We start from the raw sequence: 24,404 nt of genomic DNA, 5'->3' as shown, positions 1-24,404 counted from the left end.
TTATTATTTAGTTAAATATACTAATATTATTTAAATAAATATAATTATAAATTATTTTATTTTATTAAATTAAATTAAAAATAAAAGGTAGAAAAGGGAGAGGTGGGAGTGGATTCCCACTCCCACTCCCCACTCGAAAAAATGAGTAGGGTCCACAGAATAAGATTCCCAATCCCTTCTTATTTTGTTGAAGTAAACACGGAGTGAGAAGAATATACACTCCTCACTCCCACTCAAAAAAATAAACACCACCTAAATAAAAACTTAATAATCTAATATATGGAATTTTTTTTTCTTTCGGCATAAATAGTTGTTTAAAACGATCAATTCAACCAAGTACAAACGCCTGGAAAGGTCTACAGAAGTACGTGATTAAATACGTCCACAGAAATTCTGTGACCGAATTAAACAGGTCCACCTTAGACATGTTGTACATCCTGATGGATAGAGATTGATGTTACCATTTCACTTTTGTTCGAACTCATTTTCAACGTGGTTTCAGTAGTCCTGTAAAAGATATGTCGCAAGGATGTTTGGAAATATCGGGGGAATCATGATTTAGAGCCTCTCGCACACATTCGACTCCAAAAGGCGTGCAAGAGTCACATCCAAATTAAGCACAATTGATCAGTGCATGGGAATAACTTGCAGAAGCTATTTAATGGTCCTCACATAATAATTCATTCTTCTTAATTGTCCAACATTTGGGCCAATATGCACGTGCATCAAGCATAATTAAGTACAGTTACATATTGTATTTGTAGGTACAACGGAATATATTTGAGGAAAAAGCTTGGCAGCTAGCAGCTGTCCTTTTTGGGATGGCATTGAAACTGTTGTTAAATTATTTTAAGGAGAATTTTTTTAATATTGTTTTTTTATTCATAAATTTGTGAATTTTATGTATCATTAAATTCAAAAGAACTTATTTCGACATGGTAATTAAAATATGAATGTTTGCATTAGAGATTGTACTTTTAATAGATAAAGAGTACATCTTTCCATCACCTATTGCTATCTAATTAAGAAAAGTTATGTTGCAGCATCTTTAAGTAATCCAACATATTTTTCTTTTTGGTAAATAATTTATTTATTTTTATCTTGCATGTAACGGGAAAGTGATTATAACCCCATGTTGTTTGGTGAAACTAAGTAAAATTTTTCTAAATATTTTAAAATAGGTCGAACTCATGCTATTATAATAGTGTCAACTTTATTAATAGTTATATTATTTTGCTAGAAAATGAAAAGTTATATCTAAAAAAACAAAAAAAAAGTCACAAAAACCTCTTAAGTTTTCAGTAAGGAACATCAATACTTACTTTCATAACTTTTACCCTTAATTTGGATGAAAAACATAAAATTTATTGTTGTGTGCTTATGGTGCACTTACTCTCTTTCCCACGTGAAATTTTAAATTGATAAGTAAGTATCTAAATATATGACACAACACATTAACAGTCTGCCACCAAATCTAACATCAAACGCTAACCCAATTTTCTATATATTCAATCAATCAAAACATGCAAAATCAGTGGTTAAAATTGATCACGAACATTAAAAAAAATTAAAAATAAAAAGACGAAACCTACAAACCTTTACCAAAGCGATCATTAACCCAGAGCAAACGACCATAATTCTTAAGCCAAGTGCTTACAAATAAGTACATGTATCATCATTTACTTGATTTAAAATAAACCAAATAAGTGGGAAAAAAAAAGAACAGAGAGAGAGAGAGAGAGAGAGTTGATTCTTACCTTGCTTCACTTAGCAAACTATTCTGGATTAGCTGTGAATCCTCCTCCAAAATCACGGATTATTAATTTACATTTCGAATTGATTTAATTTATTGGATAACAAGAGAAAAATATTTAATAAAATGTTTTTTTTTTCAAAGTATGGAGGAGGGAAGATGAAAGATAGTAGAATGCGAAAGGTGCGTTTTAATTTGTAGGCACAATAAAATTTTTTGACCAATCAAATTAGGACACATGCCATTCATGGACTTAAGTCAGCATTTTTGAACTTCTAAGTTAACACAAATAAAATTACTAAAATGTCATTTTCTCATCCAAATTAATTATAAAATATAATAAAAAAAAATCTGAATATCACTTTTTTGAAAATTTAGGGGTCTCCGTGATTATTTTCCCAAATCATGGAGATACACCTTCCATGTTTTATATTTGATTCCTCATCTTTATATTATTCATAAAGTTTAGGGTGAAACTATTTGAACTAACTAATTTAATTTCAAGACTCATTTTTTTAACTAAAATAATTATCAAATTATAACTTATTATTTAATTTACAAGTTCTCTCAAAAGTTACAAAATACCCTTCATTATAATTACTTTCTCTCTATTATAATAATAGTTAAAGCCTAAAGTAGTTTCTCTCTCTTTCAAATTTTTTTAATTCTTTCTAACTAAACCAACTTTATATCTCTTTACTTTTCACTATAACTTTATCAATTTTTATCAAAAAAAGTCATTCAAGGTTTGTACTTATAAAATTTGACCAAAAATTTCTAATTGATTCATGGTGTATTTACTTTCTGAATTAGTAAATTGAAATCCGAAATCAGAATGTCCACCACAATTTCGGAATGAGGAAATGGGGATTGATTCCCATAGAAGGGTTGGAAATGAGTCTCTCATTCTCTAAAATTTCAATTCTAGCCCCATTTACATTTCAATATTCCCAAAATACCTCTCTTTAATAATAATATATATTAGTATTATTGCACCACCACCACCACCACCACCACCAATAATAATAATAATAATAATAATAATAATAATAATAATAATAATAATAATAATAATAATGTCATTATTATTATTTTATTCAAATATATTTATTTTATTATTTTATTAATATTAATTTTGTTAAAATTTATTAATTTCTATTAATTTATTCATTATAATAATAATAATTATTGTTAATATTATCATTATTAAAATTTATTATTGTTGTTGTTGTTGTTGTTTTAATTAATATTACTGTCATTATTATTAAGGAGTTTCTAGTAATTTGTAGCAATTTAATTAATTCTGATTGCAATTATAAGATAAAGTAAACATATTAATGGCAATCCAGCTCATTCTGATTCTGATTCCTAGAGTTCAAGTAAATAAATTATTCTGATTCTCAATCCCTATTTCCGTACTAGTTCATTCCCATTTATACCCATTCCGATTTCAATTTATTAAACGTACCATCAAAATATTATTTTTACATGATGGGTATTGTTCTTTTCATTTTGTTTTAGATTACGATAACACCAATTTGTTAATTTTTGAATAATTTTATTTATTTAATGCAATATTTACTTCATGTATTAGAATAAATTTTTTGTAGGGGAAGGAGATGAAGGGGGAGAGAAGAAGTTCAAATAAGTAATTGATCAAATTTTATTTTCATAATTAAAATTTTAATTGAAAAAAGGGTGTAGTGAGGAATTCAACGGGTTCAAATAGCTCCACTCTAAAGTTTAAATTTCTTGAGAACATAAATAAAGTAAAATGACTTGTAAATCCTTAATGATTGAATTAATTTAATAGCAAAATGTAAATTATTTGAAAAAAATTTCAAAGCAATAAAATATGTCTGCATAACATATAATTCTCATGAATACAATAAAATATTTTTTTATTGCTTTGTTTGCATTTGCTTAGAAAAATATAATAAATTGCAGTTTCAATATTAGCATGTATTTACCTCCCCTTATGTAATGTTATAATATTACGCGGGCACTCTAATAGTCATACATGGCCAAATGTAACGTATTAAAATTTTAATGAATACTTTATACAATTCTTAGGGATATTAATGATATTTTTACTATTTGTAACTATGTCTACTTTAATGAATACGTTGTACTCTCATATTAATTCACTCATTAAGGGTAAATATTTAAACTCTGAGGCTAACATCAAGATAAGGGGTGTAATGATAAAATAATCAATAAAATTAACACCATTATAACTGCGGAGTCTCGACCTATTCTAAATTATCAAGGAGTTTTCCTTAGTTTCACTTTTAAAAAAAAAAACATCGGGGTTATACTTATTTTTCCTATATGCAACTTATGTATTCGTACAAATATCTCTGTTAGCAGTATCTCTATAGGAGTCATTGCTCTTAGGAAAAGAATTTATTCGCACGATATGTAGTATGAAACATTTGAAACATGTAATAACACATTGTTATCAAATTTTCATGATGATAATGGCTCCCCTAGCCATCGTTTTCATTAGTTATCCTTGGCTAGTTTTTTTAAAAAAGTTGTTTTTAGTTCATCATCTTAGCTTTTTGGATATTTTAATGGATAAGAAGCTCATCCCCTACAGGAAAGTCTATATATCACTTCTTTTTTCTTTTACCATTTGTTTAAAGAAAAAGTTTTAGGTGTTTCCAGAGAATAATTTTTTTTGGTGTATTAAACCATCTACTATCTGAATACCACATTGAGTCCCGACTAATCATATTCGAGTCGGGTAAGACTATTAGGGCGGTAAAACTCTCCAACAAGTATTTAACACAACTGCATTCTCAAACCTCGAACCAAAAACTTTAGTTAAGTTAGAACAGACCCATGACACCTGATCTACGCGCTTGTTGGTAGAACAACTTTCTTTTTTTCATTCATTGATTGTTATGTGTGTGTGTCTACATATATATATATATAATATCTCTAATTTAAGTGCAGTTTTTTGGGGCAATAACTGAGCTTTGTCTAGCTTTTTGAAAGCCTTGGGCGCCCAAATATTTTCTCTTGATTTTTCTCTAATAAAATAAACATATTGTTGTCGTGGTTAAGAATAAAAGCATGTGACTGAATATCATGAATTACCTTAGGTGAGCAGAAAGATGTCTCTGGTGACTCATTTATTTAATTCTTTTAGCACACGGACACGGGTTGGCTCTATTCTCTGTGATCATAACAATTTAATTTTGTCACCCTTTTATTATTTATCTTTTTTTCTTTTCTTTGCACAATAAGTGCAAATAGAGATCGCCACTAATATTAAGTTAACAATATTAAACGGGAGAATCCAATACTTAAACATTCCATTGCGCTCTTGTCTCTCTCATTGGTCTCTTCTAATTCTAATCTTTTTTTTTTTAACCGTTTCTTTATCATCGCTTATCTTTATCAATTAATGGAGCTTGAAGTTGAAGCTTCGTGGTTCTTGAACACTCTCTACGACTACTACTTCTGCTGCCTTATCTTAATCATCACCACCATCGTCTTCTTTGTTTTACCCCTATTATTATTCTATTTAATGAAACTAAAGCTTTGGTGCAACTGTGAGATTTGTGACGGTTATTTGACGATGAGTTGGTCCAAACAATTTGATAATCTCTGTGATTGGTATGCCCATCTCCTGAGCAAATCGCCAACAAAAACTATTCATATTCATGTGCTTGGCAACACCATCACTGCTAACCCTGATAACGTTGAGTACATGCTCAAAACAAGATTTGATAATTTCCCAAAAGGGAAACCCTTCTCTACGATCCTCGGTGACTTTCTTGGTCGTGGAATATTCAACGTTGATGGTGATTCATGGAGGTTTCAGAAGGAGATGGCGAGTCTAGAGCTCCGCCGTTTCTCGATAAGATCATATGCTCTAGAAATCGTCAATCAGGAGATCAAAACCCGACTTATCCCCTTATTATCATCGGTTGCAGGTAAAGAAGATGGAGTTTTGGATTTACAAGACGTGTTTAAAAGATTTTCATTTGATAGCATGTGTAAATTTTCATTTGGTTTAGACCCCAGATGCCTTGAGTTGTCTTTACCTATGTCGGACTTTGCTGTAGCCTTTGACCTTGCTTCAAAATTGTCAGCGGAAAGAGCGATGACTGTTTCGCCGTTGGTTTGGAAAATCAAACGGATGTTGAATTTGGGAAGCGAGAAGCAACTAAAAGAAGCTATCAAGATGATCGATTTATTAGCCCTAGAGGTGATCAAACAAAGGCGCAAAATGGGATTTTCAACACATAAAGATCTCTTGTCTCGTTTCATGAGTAGTGTCAATGATGACACATACTTGAGGGACATCGTTATAAGTTTCTTATTAGCTGGTCGTGACACGGTTGCCTCAGCCTTAACAAGCTTTGTCTGGTTATTGGGAAAGAATCCACGTGTTTGTTCAGAAATTCGGGCTGAGGCAGACAGAATTTTAGGCCAAAACCAAGAGCTCACAAGCTTTGATCAATTGCGAGAGCTTCATTATTTACAAGCAGCAGTTTATGAGAGTACGAGACTTTACCCTCCGATTCAATTTGATTCAAAATTTTGTGAAGAAGACGATGTGTTACCCGATGGAACATATGTGAAGAAAGGAACTAGGGTTACATATCATCCCTACGCAATGGGACGGATGCGAGAGATTTGGGGTCAAAATTGCTTAGAGTTCAAGCCTGAAAGGTGGTTGAAAAATGGTTTATTTTTACCAGAAAACCCTTATAAATACCCGGTGTTTCAAGCTGGATTTAGAGTCTGTTTGGGGAAAGAAATGGCTTTGGTGGAGATCAAAATTGTAGCACTTTCACTTGTAAGGCAATTCCAAATCCATCTGGTGTCACCATATCGGGCAACTCCACGATTCTCACCCGGCCTTACTGCTACTTTCAGTGGTGGCCTTCCAGTTCTGTTGCAACAAAGATAGCATCTATTTATGTGTATCATCTTGATTTTATTTTTCTTTTCTCACTGGCATATTTCTTTAATAATAAATTTTTATATTTGTTTGGTGATTGTTGCATATATACTAATATCTAGCTAGCTGATTCACGACCATACATCAATCAAACTCTAGGGCATGATCAATATCGAAAATGATACTGATTTAATGGCCAAGATGTGCTTTACTAGCATCATATCTAATCAGAATATGTGACTGGTGTCGGTGGGAATCAATCAGCCTCTCCTGGTACAAAATGATTAATTCGTGGCTGTTATTTGCTTGATAGAGTTATTTTCACATATAGATGGATATTTTTGCTAGTGGTTAATCTCTTCTTTCTCTTAACCATCAACTCTGAAAATTCGAAATATAAGTATCTGGATCGATTGGCATGTAATTGTAAAATTTTTGTCGTGATCTTGTATTGATTGAATGGTCTTGACACACCTTGATTTAATGTCCCATTTGAATTCTTTCTAAATATATTTTTGGTCCATTAAAGTTCAAAAGGTAGTGTCCACCAATTGCAATATATCAAAATCTAAAAGGTAACTTAAAAAGCACAAAAATCAAATTAATATTGAAACTTTTTCCAATCTCAACACCCATTCATTTTCTTTTTAATTTTTTTTAAGTTGTTACAATTGTAAAAATATAGTATAATCTATAATCCACTGGAATTTTAAATCCATACACTTATAATATAATATATAGATCAGTCAAGCAATTACTTGAAAGTATACTCTCACAAATAATCGAGAAAATAAAATACTCCTAATCTACACTTTCAGACTTGTAAAATTGAAGATATACATTTTTTTAATCCTTTGATATAAACAGTAGTTTTTAGTTTTACACCTAAAACAAAATAAATTTTAATTGCAATATTTATTTAAAATTTTTGCCTAAGGCCTAACATTGTCTTGAGTTGGCCTTGCATACTCCGGAAGACGATGATGAAATTATTTGATAATAACTTCATTCCAGATATCTCCCAATTATAGAGGCAAAAGATGAAAGAGAGAGAAAAAGAGCGAAATCATCATGTTACATGATAAAACTAATTGAAACTCTCTTAATGTTTTAAAACATATCCAAATCCCCTTAGTGTCAACTTTTTTTTCCTTTTTTTTGGTTGATCTTATCATTTTACTCTTGGTGGCTGGTTGATGTTGGGAACATAAATATATTTAATTATTTAATTAAATAAATAAATTTTAGTCACAATAAATTGAAAATCAAATTATGGGAAAAAGTAAGGAAATTTTCATTTTTTTTCGTAATTTTCATATACACACATATACATATATGCACACACTACATTGAATTTTATAATCAATTATGATTAAAAAAATTTAATTAATTAAATAATTAAAAGTAATCATATTTCCAACATCAAATAACCACCAAAGGTAAAATAGTAAACACAAAAAGTTAACACTCAAGTAACTTGAATGTATTTTAAAACATCATAGGTTTTCAACTAATTTTATCAAATAAAAGTAGGATTCAGCTCTTTTTCTCTAAAAAAAGAGAACGAAGGCTCGCATTGATATGTCATTTATCTATTGGATGATAAAATAGAATAATAAGTAATTTTACATTAATCATCCAATAGATAAGTGAAACTTAACATTAGGATTCAAGTTAAGTCTCAAAGGTTGAGATTCCAAACATTATTCTCAAATTTTTTTGTATTCAAATTTGTATGTTTTGTTATTTATTAGATGATAAAATAGAGTATAAGTAATTTTATATTTATCATTCAATAGATAAATGACAGATAATATTTCAAATATTGTATATTTTAAAATGTTTTGTATTCAAATTTGTATGGGTAACAAAACTGTTTGAATTAAAAGATACCAGTAGGCATTGTTGACTTTAAAAATAAGTATGAATTGTATCCTTTTTTTTTTATATATAAATAGAATCCAGGAATACGTCAATAAAAAATATAAAAAAAGAAGAATCCAGTAATACTTTTTCCCTAAAATACATGCACAAATCGATCCGAATCATAGCAAATCTTCTTGTTTGGCGAGATGGTGGATTTCGTCACATGCGAGTTTTAGTTATTATACATGAAATGCTGACATTTGAGAATGATTGTACAGTCGTACTTTCTCGTTTGCACACGTCGTTTTGAATGAGAAAATTAAATGAGTAAAACGAAGCATACACAATAATAACATCATAAATGAATTTTCACCAAAATGTCATTAGAATAAGCAAATTTGCCATGAAGAAAGAGCTCCCATGTTAAGAAACTATGATAATTTAATCTAGCTTAAGGTTAATGCTCTTCCACAAATCTTTTTCACCCTTTCTGCAAGGGTTAATTTATGTATCTAACATTTCCTGTATGAGATCATAACATGGTTTAAATGTGAATAAACGAGGCTATGTATTAAAAATAAAATTTATTGAAAATATCTTGTAGAAAGATTTATGGTGTATTTACCTGAGGGTTTAAGGAATGAGAATGAAGGAATGAGAATGAAACACATGTTTATTTGGAAAAATATAATTTGGGAATGAGAATAAAATGTGTAGGTTCCACACAATTTGAGAATAATGAATGATAATCTCATTCTCATAGGGGGTTGGGAATGAGGATTCTCATTCCATGAACTGATTTTTGTATCCCTCTATTTTTTTCATATTTCTCGAATTACCCTCGTTCAAATCACAATTAATTTTATTATTTTAATTATTATTATTATTAAATTTTATTAACTTCATTATTTTAGTTATTATTATTTATTGTTATTATTATTTTTATTAATATTATCATTATTAACATTTATTATTATTATTAATTTTATTTTTTAATTAATATCATTTATAACAATATTTATACATGTATCTAGTTAATGAAAATTATATTATTTAATACTATAGGTAATTTAGTAAATTGATTCACATTTCCATTCCTCATTCCCATTTATTTTTCTAAGTAAACACATCAATGACATTTCAGCACATTCTCATTCTCATTTATTTTTGCCAAGTAAACATTGAAATCTCATTTTCATTCCCAACTCATTCTCATTCTATGAGGTTAACGCACCATAAATATTATGAGAAATCAAACCCACCAATTAATTTCGCTCAATGGACGTGAAAATAACCTCCTTATTTTGTTAAATTTTTTTTTCCTCCGCCAACAAACGGCCAAGTGTTTAGGATACGTACCCTCTTCTGATTTAATTTGCTTTTAACGTGAAAGTAATGTGTCAAGATAGCCTTTAAATAAATCAATACAATCCCACAAAAACAAGGTGATTGATAGTTTACATTTGTAATGTGGTTACTGGACTGATTATGATTAAAAGTAAGAAGAAACACTCCACAAAACTAATCCACAAATCTACTGCACAGTATTAAAACAACAGCCACCAATCATTTTGAACCGACACCTATCATAAATTCTAATTATAGTGCTTAACCACATGTTCATGTTTGCCATTATCATTTTATACAATGATCATGCCATGGATCTTGGTATATACATCATACACATAGCAAAATATTAATAATAATAGGAAATAATGTGTGTGTATATATATATATAGTCAACTTCTAATATAAGAATTTTGTATTTTATTAAAATGCAGAAAAACTTAAAATGTCGTAAATTCATCTAACATTTTAATAAAGTATAAGATTCTCGTATTAGAAAATTTTGTATATGCATATAGTCATTCTCTAGTATAAGTACCTTCAAATTTTTTTAAATGAGAATACACTATTAAACTAAATCATACAGTTTAATAGAGCATTTTAATTAACTACTAAACCGTATAAGTTAATAATATGCCTGCACTGAAAAAAATGAGAGCACTCACACCTGAAAATAATTATATATATATATATATTAATTTTGTCGAACCATAGCTGGAAGGCCGCCATTGAAAGTGGCGGTGAGGCCTGGAGAGAATCGTGGAATATTCCGATACGGGGACATCAGTTGGATTTGGAATTGCCTAACAAGTGAAAGTGCTACACTCTTGATCTCCACCAAAGCCATTTCTTTCCCCAAACAGACCCTAAATCCGGCTTGAAACACCGGATATTTGTAAGGGTTTTCCGGTAAAAACACACCATTTTTCAACCACCTTTCAGGATTGAACTCTAAGCAATTTTGACCCCAAATCTCTCTCATCCTTCCCATTGCGTAGGGATGATATGTAACCCTAGTTCCTTTCTTCACATATGTTCCATCGGGTAACACATCGTCTTCTTCACAAAATTTTGAATCAAATTGAATTGGAGGGTAGAGTCTCATACTCTCAGAAACTGCTGCTTGTAAATAATGAAGCTCTCGCAACTGATCAAAGCTTGTGAGCTCTTGGTTTTGGCCTAAAATTCTGTCTGCCTCAGCCCGAATTTCTGAACAAACGCGTGGATTCTTTCCCAATAACCAGACAAAGCTTGTTAAGGCTGAGGCAACCGTGTCACGACCAGCTAATAAGAAACTTACAACGATGTCCCTCAAGTATGTGTCATCATTGACACTACTCATGAAACGAGACAAGAGATCTTTATGTGTTGAAAATCCCATTTTGCGCCTTTGTTTGATCACCTCTAGGGCTAATAAATCGATCATCTTGATAGCTTCTTTTAGTTGCTTCTCGTTTCCCAAATTCAACATCCGTTTGATTTTCCAAACCAACGGCGAAACAGTCATCGCTCTTTCCGCTGACAATTTTGAAGCAAGGTCAAAGGCTACAGCAAAGTCCGACATAGGTAAAGACAACTCAAGGCATCTGGGGTCTAAACCAAATGAAAATTTACACATGCTATCAAATGAAAATCTTTTAAACACGTCTTGTAAATCCAAAACTCCATCTTCTTTACCTGCAACTGATGATAATAAGGGGATAAGCCGGGTTTTGATCTCCTGATTGACGATTTCTAGAGCATATGATCTTATCGAGAAACGGCGGAGCTCTAGACTCGCCATCTCCTTCTGAAACCTCCATGAATCACCATCAACGTTGAATATTCCACGACCAAGAAAGTCACCGAGGATCGTAGAGAAGGGTTTCCCTTTTGGGAAATTATCAAATCTTGTTTTGAGCATGTACTCAACGTTATCAGGGTTGGCAGTGATGGTGTTGCCAAGCACATGAATATGAATAGTTTTTGTTGGCGATTTGCTCAGGAGATGGGCATACCAATCACAGAGATTATCAAATTGTTTGGACCAACTCATCGTCAAATAACCGTCACAAATCTCACAGTTGCACCAAAGCTTTAGTTTCATTAAATAGAATAATAATAGGGGTAAAAAGAAGAGGACGATGGTGGTGATGATTAAGATAAGGCAGCAGAAGTAGCAGTCGTAGAGAGTGTTCAAGAACCACGAAGCTTCAATTTCAAGCTCCATTAACGGATAAAGATAAGCGATGATAAAGAAACGGTTAAAAAAGATTAGAATTAGGAGAGACCAATGAGAGAGACAAGAGCGCAGTTGAAGGTTTTATTTTTGTATTGGATTCTCATATTTTATATGGTTATTACAAGTTTACAAACAGCCCTTTTAACTCTTTAATTAGTTGCATTCACTGTTTGCACTTATTATGCAGAGAAAAAGAGAAGGATAAAATAATTGAAGGACGATTCAGTTTCAAAAGCTAGAATTCCTGTGTGATGGAGAATAAAAGTAAAGTCAGATACTAGCAAAGACGTCTCTCTGTCAACCGATATAATTAATGATATTTGCCCACGTGCTTTTTTCTTGTCCGTACCCTGATTATTTTATCAAGTGATAATTTTCAAGTTGTTCCACAAAATTTCATTCTACAAAATTTCTTATACAATCTGGGACGATGGTTTAGGTGACACGAATTAGAATAGTTTGTTAAAAACATCAAAAGGGCCACATTATTATTTTTCACCAATCGGTAACTTAATATTTTGGCTGGTGCATTATTCAAGTTATTGTCTAGGTGGTAAAGACTTTTCCCTCGACAATGGTATGAAGGGAAAGGCTCTTCCGCCCATCATGAAGGGAATTAGTTGAAATCTACATATGTAGAAACTATCTCATGATTCTCATCTTAAATTGTTAATGTTTACAATAATACTAGAAATTTATAAATGTAAGTAGATCTCATTAATTTTTATCGAATGCCAAAACTTTAGACTCATGTACACAGTACACCCCAAATGCACTTTGACCATGTAGACCCTCTATATAATGTCGACCGCAAATGGAATTAGAAGAAGAGTGGCACAAAATTATATTTACAGAACTATACAACTCTAAATTTTGTTTAAATCTGGACGTCCAGCCTTAGAACTATTGACTATACTTTATACACACATGTACAAATATATATTGAGATATATTTGTTAATATCTGTGTATAAGTTTCTTTTTTTCCTTGTTCTAATTCCTTTCTTGGGAAAAATCGTTCCTAGTTATTATATTTATTTTTCTCCTTCTTTACTAATGGTATGTGTTTGAGTAGAACTTCTGTTGTGATCAGTTTGAGAGGCGAAGACAAAAAAGCACACAAAAAAATAATAATAAATAAATAAATATATATATATATATATTGGAAAATGACCCAGTAGGCATGGATGAACATGTGCATGACAAAGAGGGAGAATCAAAGTAGCGATATTTTACACTCAGATTCATCCTAATTATTCTTCACACTGATGATTGCGAATGCGCATGATGGGTGTCCAGAATCAACTGTTTCTTCTAGTGATAGGCTTTTATTAGTTTAAGACCTTATTAATATATATATTAAAGTATACCTAGTTTGTTTGAATACAATACATAAATAGGATAACAATTTTGACTAACCCCACATATGTGTTTCCAGAAGATATAATTCATCACTTGATATAGTAAGCCGAAACAATAATATTTTCCCTTTCAGTGCATTGTATTGATTCTCTTATCTTTCTTGTTTACAAAGTTGGTGCTAAGGTCAGTGTATTGTTGGAGGACCACCATATATATGCATTGTTGCTATCATAAACGTAGACTATTTAAATTTCATAAAAAAATAAAATTTTAAAAAATTTGAAGTCTAATATATAAACTTGAAAAGTCTAATGATAAATGTTCCTTAGTCCCTATCCAGTCGATCCCGTAATTTTCAAAAGGGAAAAAGCCCTTCTCATTCTTAGGGTTTCATGCAATTACCTATTTCATCATTACTTTTTAAACAATAGCCCAAAACATCCTTCCGTTAACTCACCGTTAGTTGAATGTCGTTTGTTAGTAATTCATTAAGGGTTAAAATGGATTTTCTATCAAAGAGAAAATTAGAAAAATAAATCAAATTTGACATACAACTAAAAATGATTTTATCTAATCCCACTAAATAAAAAATACTAAAAAAGATGAAAAACTTATATTTCAAGCAATTCTTTTTTCATTTCTTTCTATTTTAGCGGCATGAACCTTAAATCTAAGTACCAAAAATATCACAATTTTTTTATTCATATAAGTATACTCTCTAATTACACTGTAAATGACTTTAATTGAGTTGAAGATAAAGAAAATATTCAGTCCATGTAAGCCCACAAAAATTGGTGCTATTTTTGAGTTTTTCTTCTAATGATTTAAAAACATTGTGTTAATTACAGTTTGTTCCTTATAGCAATTGTTCAATGGCTATATCAAATTGTATCATCGTTGATTTCATTTAAGAAAAAGTTAATGAATTTTGCATACTTTGTAGTGTTATTTAATTGTGTAAAAAATTATTTTAATATAGTGTGTATCACTTTAATTAAAATCCTATTTTTCCCTCAATGAATTACTAGTTAACGGCGTTACACTAACGGTGAGTTAACGGAAGGATATTTTAAGTTATTATTTGAAAAGTATGGATGAAATGGGCAATGGCATTAAACCTTAGGGATGAAAATAATTTTTTTCCTTTTCAAAATTACTAAAACTTTAATAGTTATTTATATAGTTGTTGAATCTAAATTGAAAGAGTAACGATACTTTAACCCTCTCAATTTATCTCAATTGCCCCTACTCCTTAATTATCTCTATTTATTCTAAAACTACCCTTATTCTTTTTTTTTTTTCTTTTTCATTAACTCAACAACTCCCAACCTCTAGTCATGAAGCATTAATTGCCAAAATGCTATTGATCTTCCCGTTATTTTATTTTTCAGCATCCCATTAAAACTCAATAAGTATACATGTAACTAGTATACTGTAATTGAATGAAAACAAAGATGGATATGAATCCAAACAATACGTAAAATGATGATGGATTTCGCTTGAAAAACTTCGATCCATGTCTGGCCAATTCAAGTTCCTTATATGATTAAAATAGAAAATAAAAAGTTGTGTTTAAAATTCAAATCAATTGAAGTGAACGCCGCATGCATTTCCGGAAAAAATAAAACACTGAAAATATTGAAAACCATGGAGAAGGTTTGCTAAGTTGTCGGATTATTACATTGGCAAGAGAGAAAATGAAGGAAAGTGTGCTACTCTTCTATCTTTAATGAAATGAAGATGAAGGAAAGTGGGGAGAATGAGAAAAAAGGAGAGAGAAAAGAAATGGTAAATTTTAATAATTTAAGTTATTTTGGTGGGTATTTTAGACATTTAAAATTAAAATAAGAAAATTAAGGGCTAATGAAATAAATTAAGGGGGTTAAATATCATTACTCAAACTAAAATTCGAATAATCTGACACAAGAATAAATGATAATGAAATTGATTTTGATGGAAACAAATTTATAATATGAATTTTTTTTATAAACTTTCGAATACAAGATTAATTGAGTAACTGAATCATACTATAAGATTAAAAGATCATGTCTCAAAGTCTAATGTAAAATTTAAGATATTTATATTCATACTTTTATAGTCCTCACGAGTCACGCCACATAAATTTGTATACACATGTTTGTATATGATTTTTTTTTTTGGTGTATTAAATCATCTAGTATTCGAAGACTACATTGGGTCCCGACTAATCCAGATTCGAGCCGGGTAGAACCACTAGGGCGGCAAAGCTCTCCCAACAAGTATTTAACGCAGCTGCATTCCCAAGCCTCAAACCGAGTACCTTGGTTAAGTTAGAACAATCACATGTCAGTTGATCTACGCGCTTGTTGGTACATGTTTGTATAAGATGATTATAGCTCTATCATTACTCATTAATTATAATAAAAAATAGTTTAAAAAATGATAATGTAGGAAGTTTGTCGGTCTTCGCTTACATGCGAGAGAGCTATCCCAGTAACATCATCCATCAAATCGCGAATAAATGATGTCGTGCGTCTCTCTCACATAAAATCTTTTACATTAATTTATTTCTTGGCATGGATGTGATCAAAGTAAGTTTTCTAGGATGACTCTTGCCATATTCCGGGCAAATTAATGTTAAGCTATAGCTTTTGGATGGTTGCAAGTATATATGGACGACTAAAAGAAATCTCTGAAACACATGGTCTCCAATTAAAACAAATGGATAAGTTTCATCTCTTCAGCTTTTCATGGGACACAGTGCGTTGCGCGGAGAGATAAGAGGCTGCATCTGCCCATTACTCACACTACTGCATGAGATTGTGCTTTTAAAGTTGATCCTCACCTCTCATTTCTAAACTTATTCGGGTAATATTAAGAAATATTATCCAAAAGCTAATAATTGTCATAATTTTGGTTGCTTTGGCTACGTACAATCAATACTAGTTAAGTGAGCATGGCGAGCACGGAGCACATGATGAGAACGTAAAGAGACAGCATACAAATACAACAAGAATCAAAAGCAAACCCAAAGCAGGCGGTGGGTGCCATATTTATTTATTTTTTTTTTTTATTTAAAGGCTTATTATAAGCTAGAGCGCCTGTCGGCTGAAAACAAAACGCAACACGGCTCTACGATGTTTAATTTATTTGGGAAATTAAGTCATTTACTTATGTATTTTTTAATGTATTATTATGGCCAGAATTAATATTTTAATATAAATACATTTCTTGCAGTATTTTATTAATTGGACGGATCCATCATCCATAGATAATTAGTTTTCCCGTCCCGACCGGTAATGATGTTTGCAGTTTGCATGTCTGAGGCAAATTAATTAATTTTATCACGTTTACTGCTAAATTAATGTGAGAAATGCTTTTTCAAACAAAAAATTGAAAAAGATCGCAAGTAATATTCTGACTATTGTATATCCTCCATTAGTACAGACTTTAAAATTTCATTTTTTTTCTTCTTGGTATTCTCTAATTTCAAGTTTCAATTAGTACCTTATTCAGCAAACTTCTTTTATCCCATCATTTTGAGTGCGCATTATCCAGCAGACTTATTTTGAAGTGGAAGAATATAATATATCTGTGTTCATACAAAGATTTTAGTCTATATATTACATTCTAAGGTTTATATTGTGACTCTAGATGTATAAATTTATAATACAACCAGGAATCTATAGAGATTAAGTAGCTCAAAAATCTACTCTCACTAACAATAATGGAGAGAAATCTACTCATACTCAATATTTATATTTAAAGGAGAAAAAATCACAACAGAAACTCCAAGTGGTGCTCTCAACGTTATTTGGAGCACCCAATGGAGCAATGATAAATAAACTAAAATCATGATAATTTTTTTTTTTTTAGTGAATTTTGAGAGTTCTTTTTTAAAAAGAAAAACATAAAATCACTAAAAGATAAATTTATAATTCACTAAACTAAAGATATATTTATAATTCACTAAAAGATTTTTTTTTTTGTCATGATTGTTCTCCTTAGTCATTTTCCTTCCAATATATAAGGTCCAAAGAGCAGTAATATTCAGACAAAAAAGAAATAAATCATACGAGAGCAAAAACAATAGCAAATTAGTGCTAATACACTTAATTACAAATATAATAAACTAATTGACGCTTGTTTATAGTTGTTTTTATCAGCATATTTTAATTTTTTTTTTCATCTTTTCAACATTTTTCTTTAAAATTTTGAATACATAATATACCGGTTTAACGGTAAAAAAATAAAAAAATAAATAAAAGAATAACAGTAAGTAATAATTCTTTCTTTGTTAATTCTCTCTAAAAGCAACTCAACCTCCTCATAGAATAACGACCACTTGACTCCAGCGCACATTGTGCAAAAATACAAAATTCAACACTTTCATATGTCGCCCACTTCTGAAGGTAGGTAGGTACCCCCTGCATGGCATATAATTTATCAGCATCTTGTACTTTAATAAGATTCCGGGGCGAATTTAGCATCATTGGGAAAGGTTTTAGAACGTTGCCATCACGTTTTAAACATTGACAGCTCCATGCTCAGGTGTGGAGCTGTCGATATTTCCCAATGTACTAGACCACTAAGATTTTGTTTGGAATTAATATGTTGTAATTTTTAAGTTATAGTTATTGTAAAAAAAAAATTATAATTATAAAATAAAAATTAATAATATGTAGTAAATATAAATTTTAAATAATAATTTTGACAAAATTATTAAAGATATAATAAATTTTCTATTATACAAGTGAAAAATCATATCAACATATCTTTCAAGATACAACAGCTGTCAACTAGTGTTTACTAAACATTTTAGTACTGTAACTTTTACGATACAACTACCCAACTTCAATCCCAATTACACCCTTAATTTTTGTCACATGAATCAAATACATCAAAGTATCAACACATTCGATGAAGTGTTCAAATGACTCGATTACAAAGTCATATGGTGTTCTTGTACAAAAGGTAGCGGTATATCTCTAAAAACAACAGAATCAGGAATCTAGCGGTGAGCTGTATATGCCACAACCTAGCTCCTGCCATTGTCAACTTTTGATTGATCTCATACTTGAGGTAAGTCTGAATCCCCTAATTTCTTGCTCCTCAAATTTCTTCAGTGGGTATGTTGGGCTATTATTGGGCCGATCACTGCTATGGACTTTACTGGTATTCGCAACTCTATAATTTTAAAATCGTTTAAACATCTTAATCAATACACAATTTAGTTAAAAGGAAAAATATATGTTCCACATAAATTTAAAGTTTCATTCTTCACAATCATTAGCGCCCTTTCTAAAAAGCATGCCTTGTAAATTTTAAACCCCATTTCTGACTCAGTTGAATGAAGAGACACACCATCTCTGTTATTCAATTGTTTCAGCAGCAGCCACTTTGTAAGTGTAAGATTATCTACCCCGTTGGATCTGTCAATGCGCAATCCAACGGCTAATAAATTTTTAAATGAAAAATTAACTTGTACTGTGTTTCATACTGACACACCCCCGTAGAGAGATAAAATTCCCTCAAAACTCGTGGGTCACGCGCTGCGTTGGCGGTGAATTTCATGTTGGTACGGTCGAATCCAACCCATGAGAAATAAAGCCGCGTTTGAATTCACGACATACAAATGCCCGTTGAACACTTCAACCGTGAGACTGCTCTAGCTTGGATGTGTGGCTTGTTGCACTTACACCTTGGCCTAGTGCTCGCGAGTCGTCCGGTCGTGTCAATTTCGTGTGATGTTAAATTTATGTCAATTCAAATATAATTTATTTAATAATTATGTTTAGAGGTTAAAATTTAAATCCGGTATAAAAAATAAATAAATTACCTAATAATTTATTTAATGTCTATATATTTAATAAATATCACACACACACATAGATATATATACACACTCCAAAAAATTACATTTTTATACTATTAAAATATTAATTATATATAATGTAAATAATATTACATATTAATATCATAAAATATATATGTAGACCAATATTTTATACACTTACACAATTAAAATTCTAAATTTATATGAAAATTTTATAAATAAAACACTAAGTATATATCTATCCTTTAAAAAAACTTAAAAAGAGAAAATAATATCTAATATTTGATTTTTAGTAACAAGAACCTAAAAATTAATTTAAAAAACTATAATTGTATTATTGATTGGGTAAATTAATCAAAACTTTTAACCCTAACTTAATAAAAAAAATAATATCAATCCAGACCTAGTCTATTTAATAATTACATTAAATTTACTTACTCATTTTTATTTATTCATAATATATTCATATTAAATAATTACATCGTGTCAAATTTTATCTCTCTAACATGGCCGATGAAGACTTCGTTGCCGAGTCTTTTTCGTTGGGATTTAATTGCTGAGTCTTGATTCTCGTTCAATATTATAAAATAAAATTCATTTCAGTTGCTTTCACGTGGGCCATCAACCTTATCTTCCATTCATCTGGTTTATTCCACCAAAATGCAGTTTCAAAAGTTAGTTGCAGTGTTTTTATTTTAACTAACTTCAATTCCACGATGTCGGTGCCGCGGGAAATTTGTAGTCTTATACAGAAATATACAGTGATTCCAACTATTCTCTTTTAGTGTAAACTTCTATTAGATAAAAAATAAATATTAAATTAAACAACATAAATTTAATTTTGTTACATAATTTTTTTTTTAATTTTCTCAATTAGTTTGTCATATTATTTAAGTCTTTCCCTATATTATTTTATGTATTATATTGGTTTAAAATCACGGCAATTGAATTAAAAAATCATCACCGACACAAAATCACAAGGCTGTTGTTATATACAAGATTTGTTATCATTATGTATCGTTTAGCTCCTGTCATATCCCAAAGGAAAACCAAAAATAATAATTGTTTTCATATCTTCCATTTTTTGTCTTGAAATTTCACATCTTCCATTTTAAATATTTAAATTATTGTTAAACTTCAGTTTTAATATTGAAGGTGAAAAAGAAATATTGAAATTTACTATCAAATAAGATAGTAAATAAGCCCTTAATATATCTACATGGTATATGAGAAATTTATCCGTCAATAAGACAAAAGAAACTTACTAAAGTATTTTCCAACCATGCAGCATATATATTAATATTAAAGGTGAAAAAGATAATAAAAAACATTATTAGAATAAAAATATTTACATTGAAAGCTAACGTCTTTAGAGGGAAAAGGAGTTATCATTTCGAAGAGGGCTTTAGAATATAAAAGCATAAGTCTATTTTTGGATTTTTTTTCTTATTTTTCCAATTATCGCTCACCTGAAATATCTCCCTTGCTTTCCTCTAGCAAGTACCAGAACCACATCTCCAGCACCGACTCTGGTCTACGGTAGGACACTTGAGAATTATTATTTTCTAATTGTTATTTGGAGAATTTTTATTTTTTTCTGTTATAATGTTGTAGCAACAGAAGAGAATATGGTGGCATTATGCAAGGAGATAAAAAACAGAAAGAATAAAAAAAAAAAGAGGTTACTGAGAATCTGCAGGGATTTCCTTTTATATTCTGTTGTGCTATTTTTACTAGTGAGAACATAATTTAATTGAAGTTAAATAAATAAATTTATGTACCTAGAAAAATTTTGTTTCCTCTTTTTACCAAGATAAATAAACAAAATTCTGTTCATCGCGATAGAGCAGCTGGGTTCTGGGTGAGATGTCTATCATCTGTAAGAGTATAGAGTATTTTAAAGGAATTGAGTGAACTTGTTTTCTGTCTTCCAGCTGAACAGAGAGCTGTTTAATTTTCTTTCAACAAATCTTGAGTATTTTTTTTAGACCTGTTTTGCTGCATTTCCCTCTACAACAGCTGCAGTTTTTGTTCTTATGTTAGTTTTAGCACGATACTAATGTAGAATGAGATTCAAAAGCAAAGAAATTGTGTCAGCTCAATGGCAATGCACGTGCCGGAATTGGACCCTGAGAGTTGAAGCAAATCTTTCTTGAAGCAAAGAAACAAGAAAGCTTCTAAATATGAATACTAACCCCAACCTCAAAAGATATAATGCAAGCAAAGTGAGATTTTGGCAACAAGCAGCAAAAAATCTGGTAAGAATGAAAGCGAAAGAAGGAACCACACTAGAAACAGAAATAAAGACCTTATAACTGGTACATATGCAAAGTTTTTAAATGAAAAAACTATGAAGTTAGATTAACATACTTAGAAACCAAAAGATCCAAATGCTCATTGGATTCAAAATACAAGTCAGAAAAAAGAAAATCAAAGCCCCCAAGATTTGTCTCAATGAACAACTAGGCTCCAATCATTTATCAAATTGATAGTTAAACCCCCACCATTTTAAAAATGAATATTCAGACCTTTCTTAGTAACTCCAGTCTATTTAGATTCATACGAGAACATTAATGTACAATAATGTTCACCAAATTATTAAAATATAATAACCACCAAGATTAATATATTATAATACCTTTACTCATCCAAATAGACAAAATTCACTAATAAAGTGAGGTCTAAACATCTATTTATAAAATAGTAGAGGTCTAGCAATCTATTTCTAAAATGATAAAGGTCTAGCTATCCATTGGAGCAAACCCTAAAGATATGAGTGCATTTTTTTTTCCCCAAAAATCATAGCAGAACACCTGAGTTTACATGACAACTGCAGCATATTATTTAATCACTCCAAAACCTGATTGGTTAACCAAGAAAACAAATGACAGATATTGACAACTAAGACGATACAGCCTTGACTTTCAAAGAAATCATATCTTGAGGGACAAGGACCCTGAGAGTAGTGTAAATTGATATGATTTTGAATGCATATGGCCCATAATAGGAGATAATTTACTTCAAACAAGTGGCACTCATAGATCTTGGTCCAAGGTTTTATGTTCTTGCCCAATTCTCTTCATTCTAACCAAGATCCTTCTACCACTTATGTCAAGTGGTAAACATTGATCTTAGTCCAAAGTATGTTTTACCGTAGGAAAGAAATGTTGATCCTGAACCTAAAACCTAAATACTAGAAAATTATGTACTCAAACCCGATATTTTTCCTTCGTAAAATAAAACATACAAATACTCTGAGAATAGACCTTATGTTGTGATATAGGTTACCTGCTAAAACTTGGCTGAAAATAATTTGCAGGATGTGTTTGTGGGAGGGGATTTGACCAAAAAACACGAGCACCCCATCCTCTGATGGCTAGACTGCATTTCCTAGCAAGCAAGTTGATCAAGGTAGCAGGTAAAGCAGATGCAGAGCATAAGTAGACGTCAATGCCAATGTTACTACAAAGAGAAAGACTAACATCTAGTTGCTCAGTGTTAAAAACTTGTTAAATTTTCTCACTGTATGGTGCTTGTAGCGTGTAATGATTTAAAAAGCCTGTAGTTACCTAATGGCGTTTAGGCAACAATCGTAGTAATGTGGACTACTTGGCAATTAGCATTTTCACACATCAACACAGTCGATGTAATGAAACTAGAAAAATTAGAGAGAAGGCTCATGAGCAAAGGAGTTTAAACATCTACATTACTTGAATGCACCGTAATGATAATTTCTTAATCATGTATATATTTAGACATACGAAACAGCATAAAAGGTTTTATTAAAGTTTATATTAAACCACACAGCCTAAAAGGTTATTTGTATATATATAAAATAAAATAAAATATGATGAGGTCTAAATTAGAGAAGGGCAAACTCACAACTCTTCAATAAAAAATCCGTTACAAAATCATTTAGCTGGTATTTTTTTCCACAATCAACAAAGTTCCCAACTTAAACCCACCAAAAAAAAAAAAAATCATTGAGTTACTACTATTAAATTATTGTATTTATGAAATTTCATCTGAAAGAAAATTGTTCTATCAACGTAGATGCAATTGGATATAAATTTAAAATAAATTATTGGAGAAAACATGAATTCCAATCGGAACAGACAAAATCAAACCTCAAAAATATTATCAATGGAGTATTATGATGATGAGAGTAAGACGGTACCTTTGAATTTGAGGGGTAAAATTAAATCTGAAAATGCTGATGATAAAGTAAGAACATAGCTCTGAATTTGAATACTGGCGCGGTGAAATGAAAAGTAGAAGACGGAGAAGGAGAAAGAAGCCGCTTGCATCAAATAAAGGGAAGACGAAGTAGAAAAGTTATGAGGAGCATGTGATGATGTAGAGAAGATTTGCCGCCAATTTTTTTGGTGAAGTTTCCCTCCTAATCGTAAAGTTTGAGCGCCGTGGTGTTTTAAAAACGATGCGGTAGGTGGGGTGATGATACTACAGGCCCACTATATCTATTATTATAAAATTAGTCGGCTCTATTTTTGAATTTATTATTCTCTCGCGTGATAGAACAATACTAAACGCATGGGTCTACGTGGATTTGATTGAAAATTAATATGATGAGTCTATACGGATTTGTCATTTGATAAAAATAATAAACTTCAAAAGTGAGGTCGGTCGATTTAGACACAATGAATATATTAATAATGATACTTTTGAAAATTTTTTGTTGGTAAAAGTAAAACCAACCTAAATGAACTCTATTTTGGTACAATAAGATTTTTGTTGATATATTAAAATATACTTATCTCTATAATATCCATATTTATGAGAGACTATTTATCTAAGTTAGTTCTTAGTTTTCAACAAATTTTTATTGTAAACATAATTTAAAAATCCATTAAATAATTTCATCTGTTCCCTGTGAAATTTTACTTTAATATCTTTCATCGCTTGTGAGATTTTACTTTAATCTTTGATCTATAGCATAACTCTATAGCACGTACTGGCAACTCGTTTGTACTGTTGTAAAATATAATGCAAATATTGGAGCAATTGAAGGTTTTATATATTGGGTTCTCATAGGTTATTTCCTCGGAAGAAAGACAAATTGAATCCCAGTTATACAAAAATCTATAGCGTATTATCTATAG

The 24,404-nt window shown here is 30.6% G+C and overlaps 2 protein-coding genes across 2 annotated transcripts; one reads left to right on the top strand and one right to left on the bottom strand.

Annotated features, from left to right (window-relative positions):
* Positions 1-5,168: 5,168 nt before the first annotated feature.
* On the top strand, positions 5,169-6,683 carry LOC18039866 (cytochrome P450 94C1). The gene has a single exon (XM_006430192.2). It carries the CDS (start codon positions 5,169-5,171, stop codon positions 6,681-6,683), a length of 1,515 nt encoding a protein of 504 aa, XP_006430255.2.
* A 3,898-nt stretch (positions 6,684-10,581) lies between these two features.
* Positions 10,582-12,096, bottom strand: LOC18039865 (cytochrome P450 94C1). The gene has a single exon (XM_006430191.2). The coding sequence runs from the start codon at positions 12,094-12,096 to the stop codon at positions 10,582-10,584; it is 1,515 nt and encodes a 504-aa protein (XP_006430254.2).
* Between the last annotated feature and the right edge of the window lie 12,308 nt (positions 12,097-24,404).

This window comes from Citrus clementina, unplaced genomic scaffold (assembly GCF_000493195.1).
Source record: "Citrus clementina cultivar Clemenules unplaced genomic scaffold, Citrus_clementina_v1.0 scaffold_6, whole genome shotgun sequence".
Classification (NCBI taxonomy): domain Eukaryota; kingdom Viridiplantae; phylum Streptophyta; class Magnoliopsida; order Sapindales; family Rutaceae; genus Citrus; species Citrus x clementina.
This window is presented reverse-complemented; position numbering and strand designations above follow the sequence as displayed.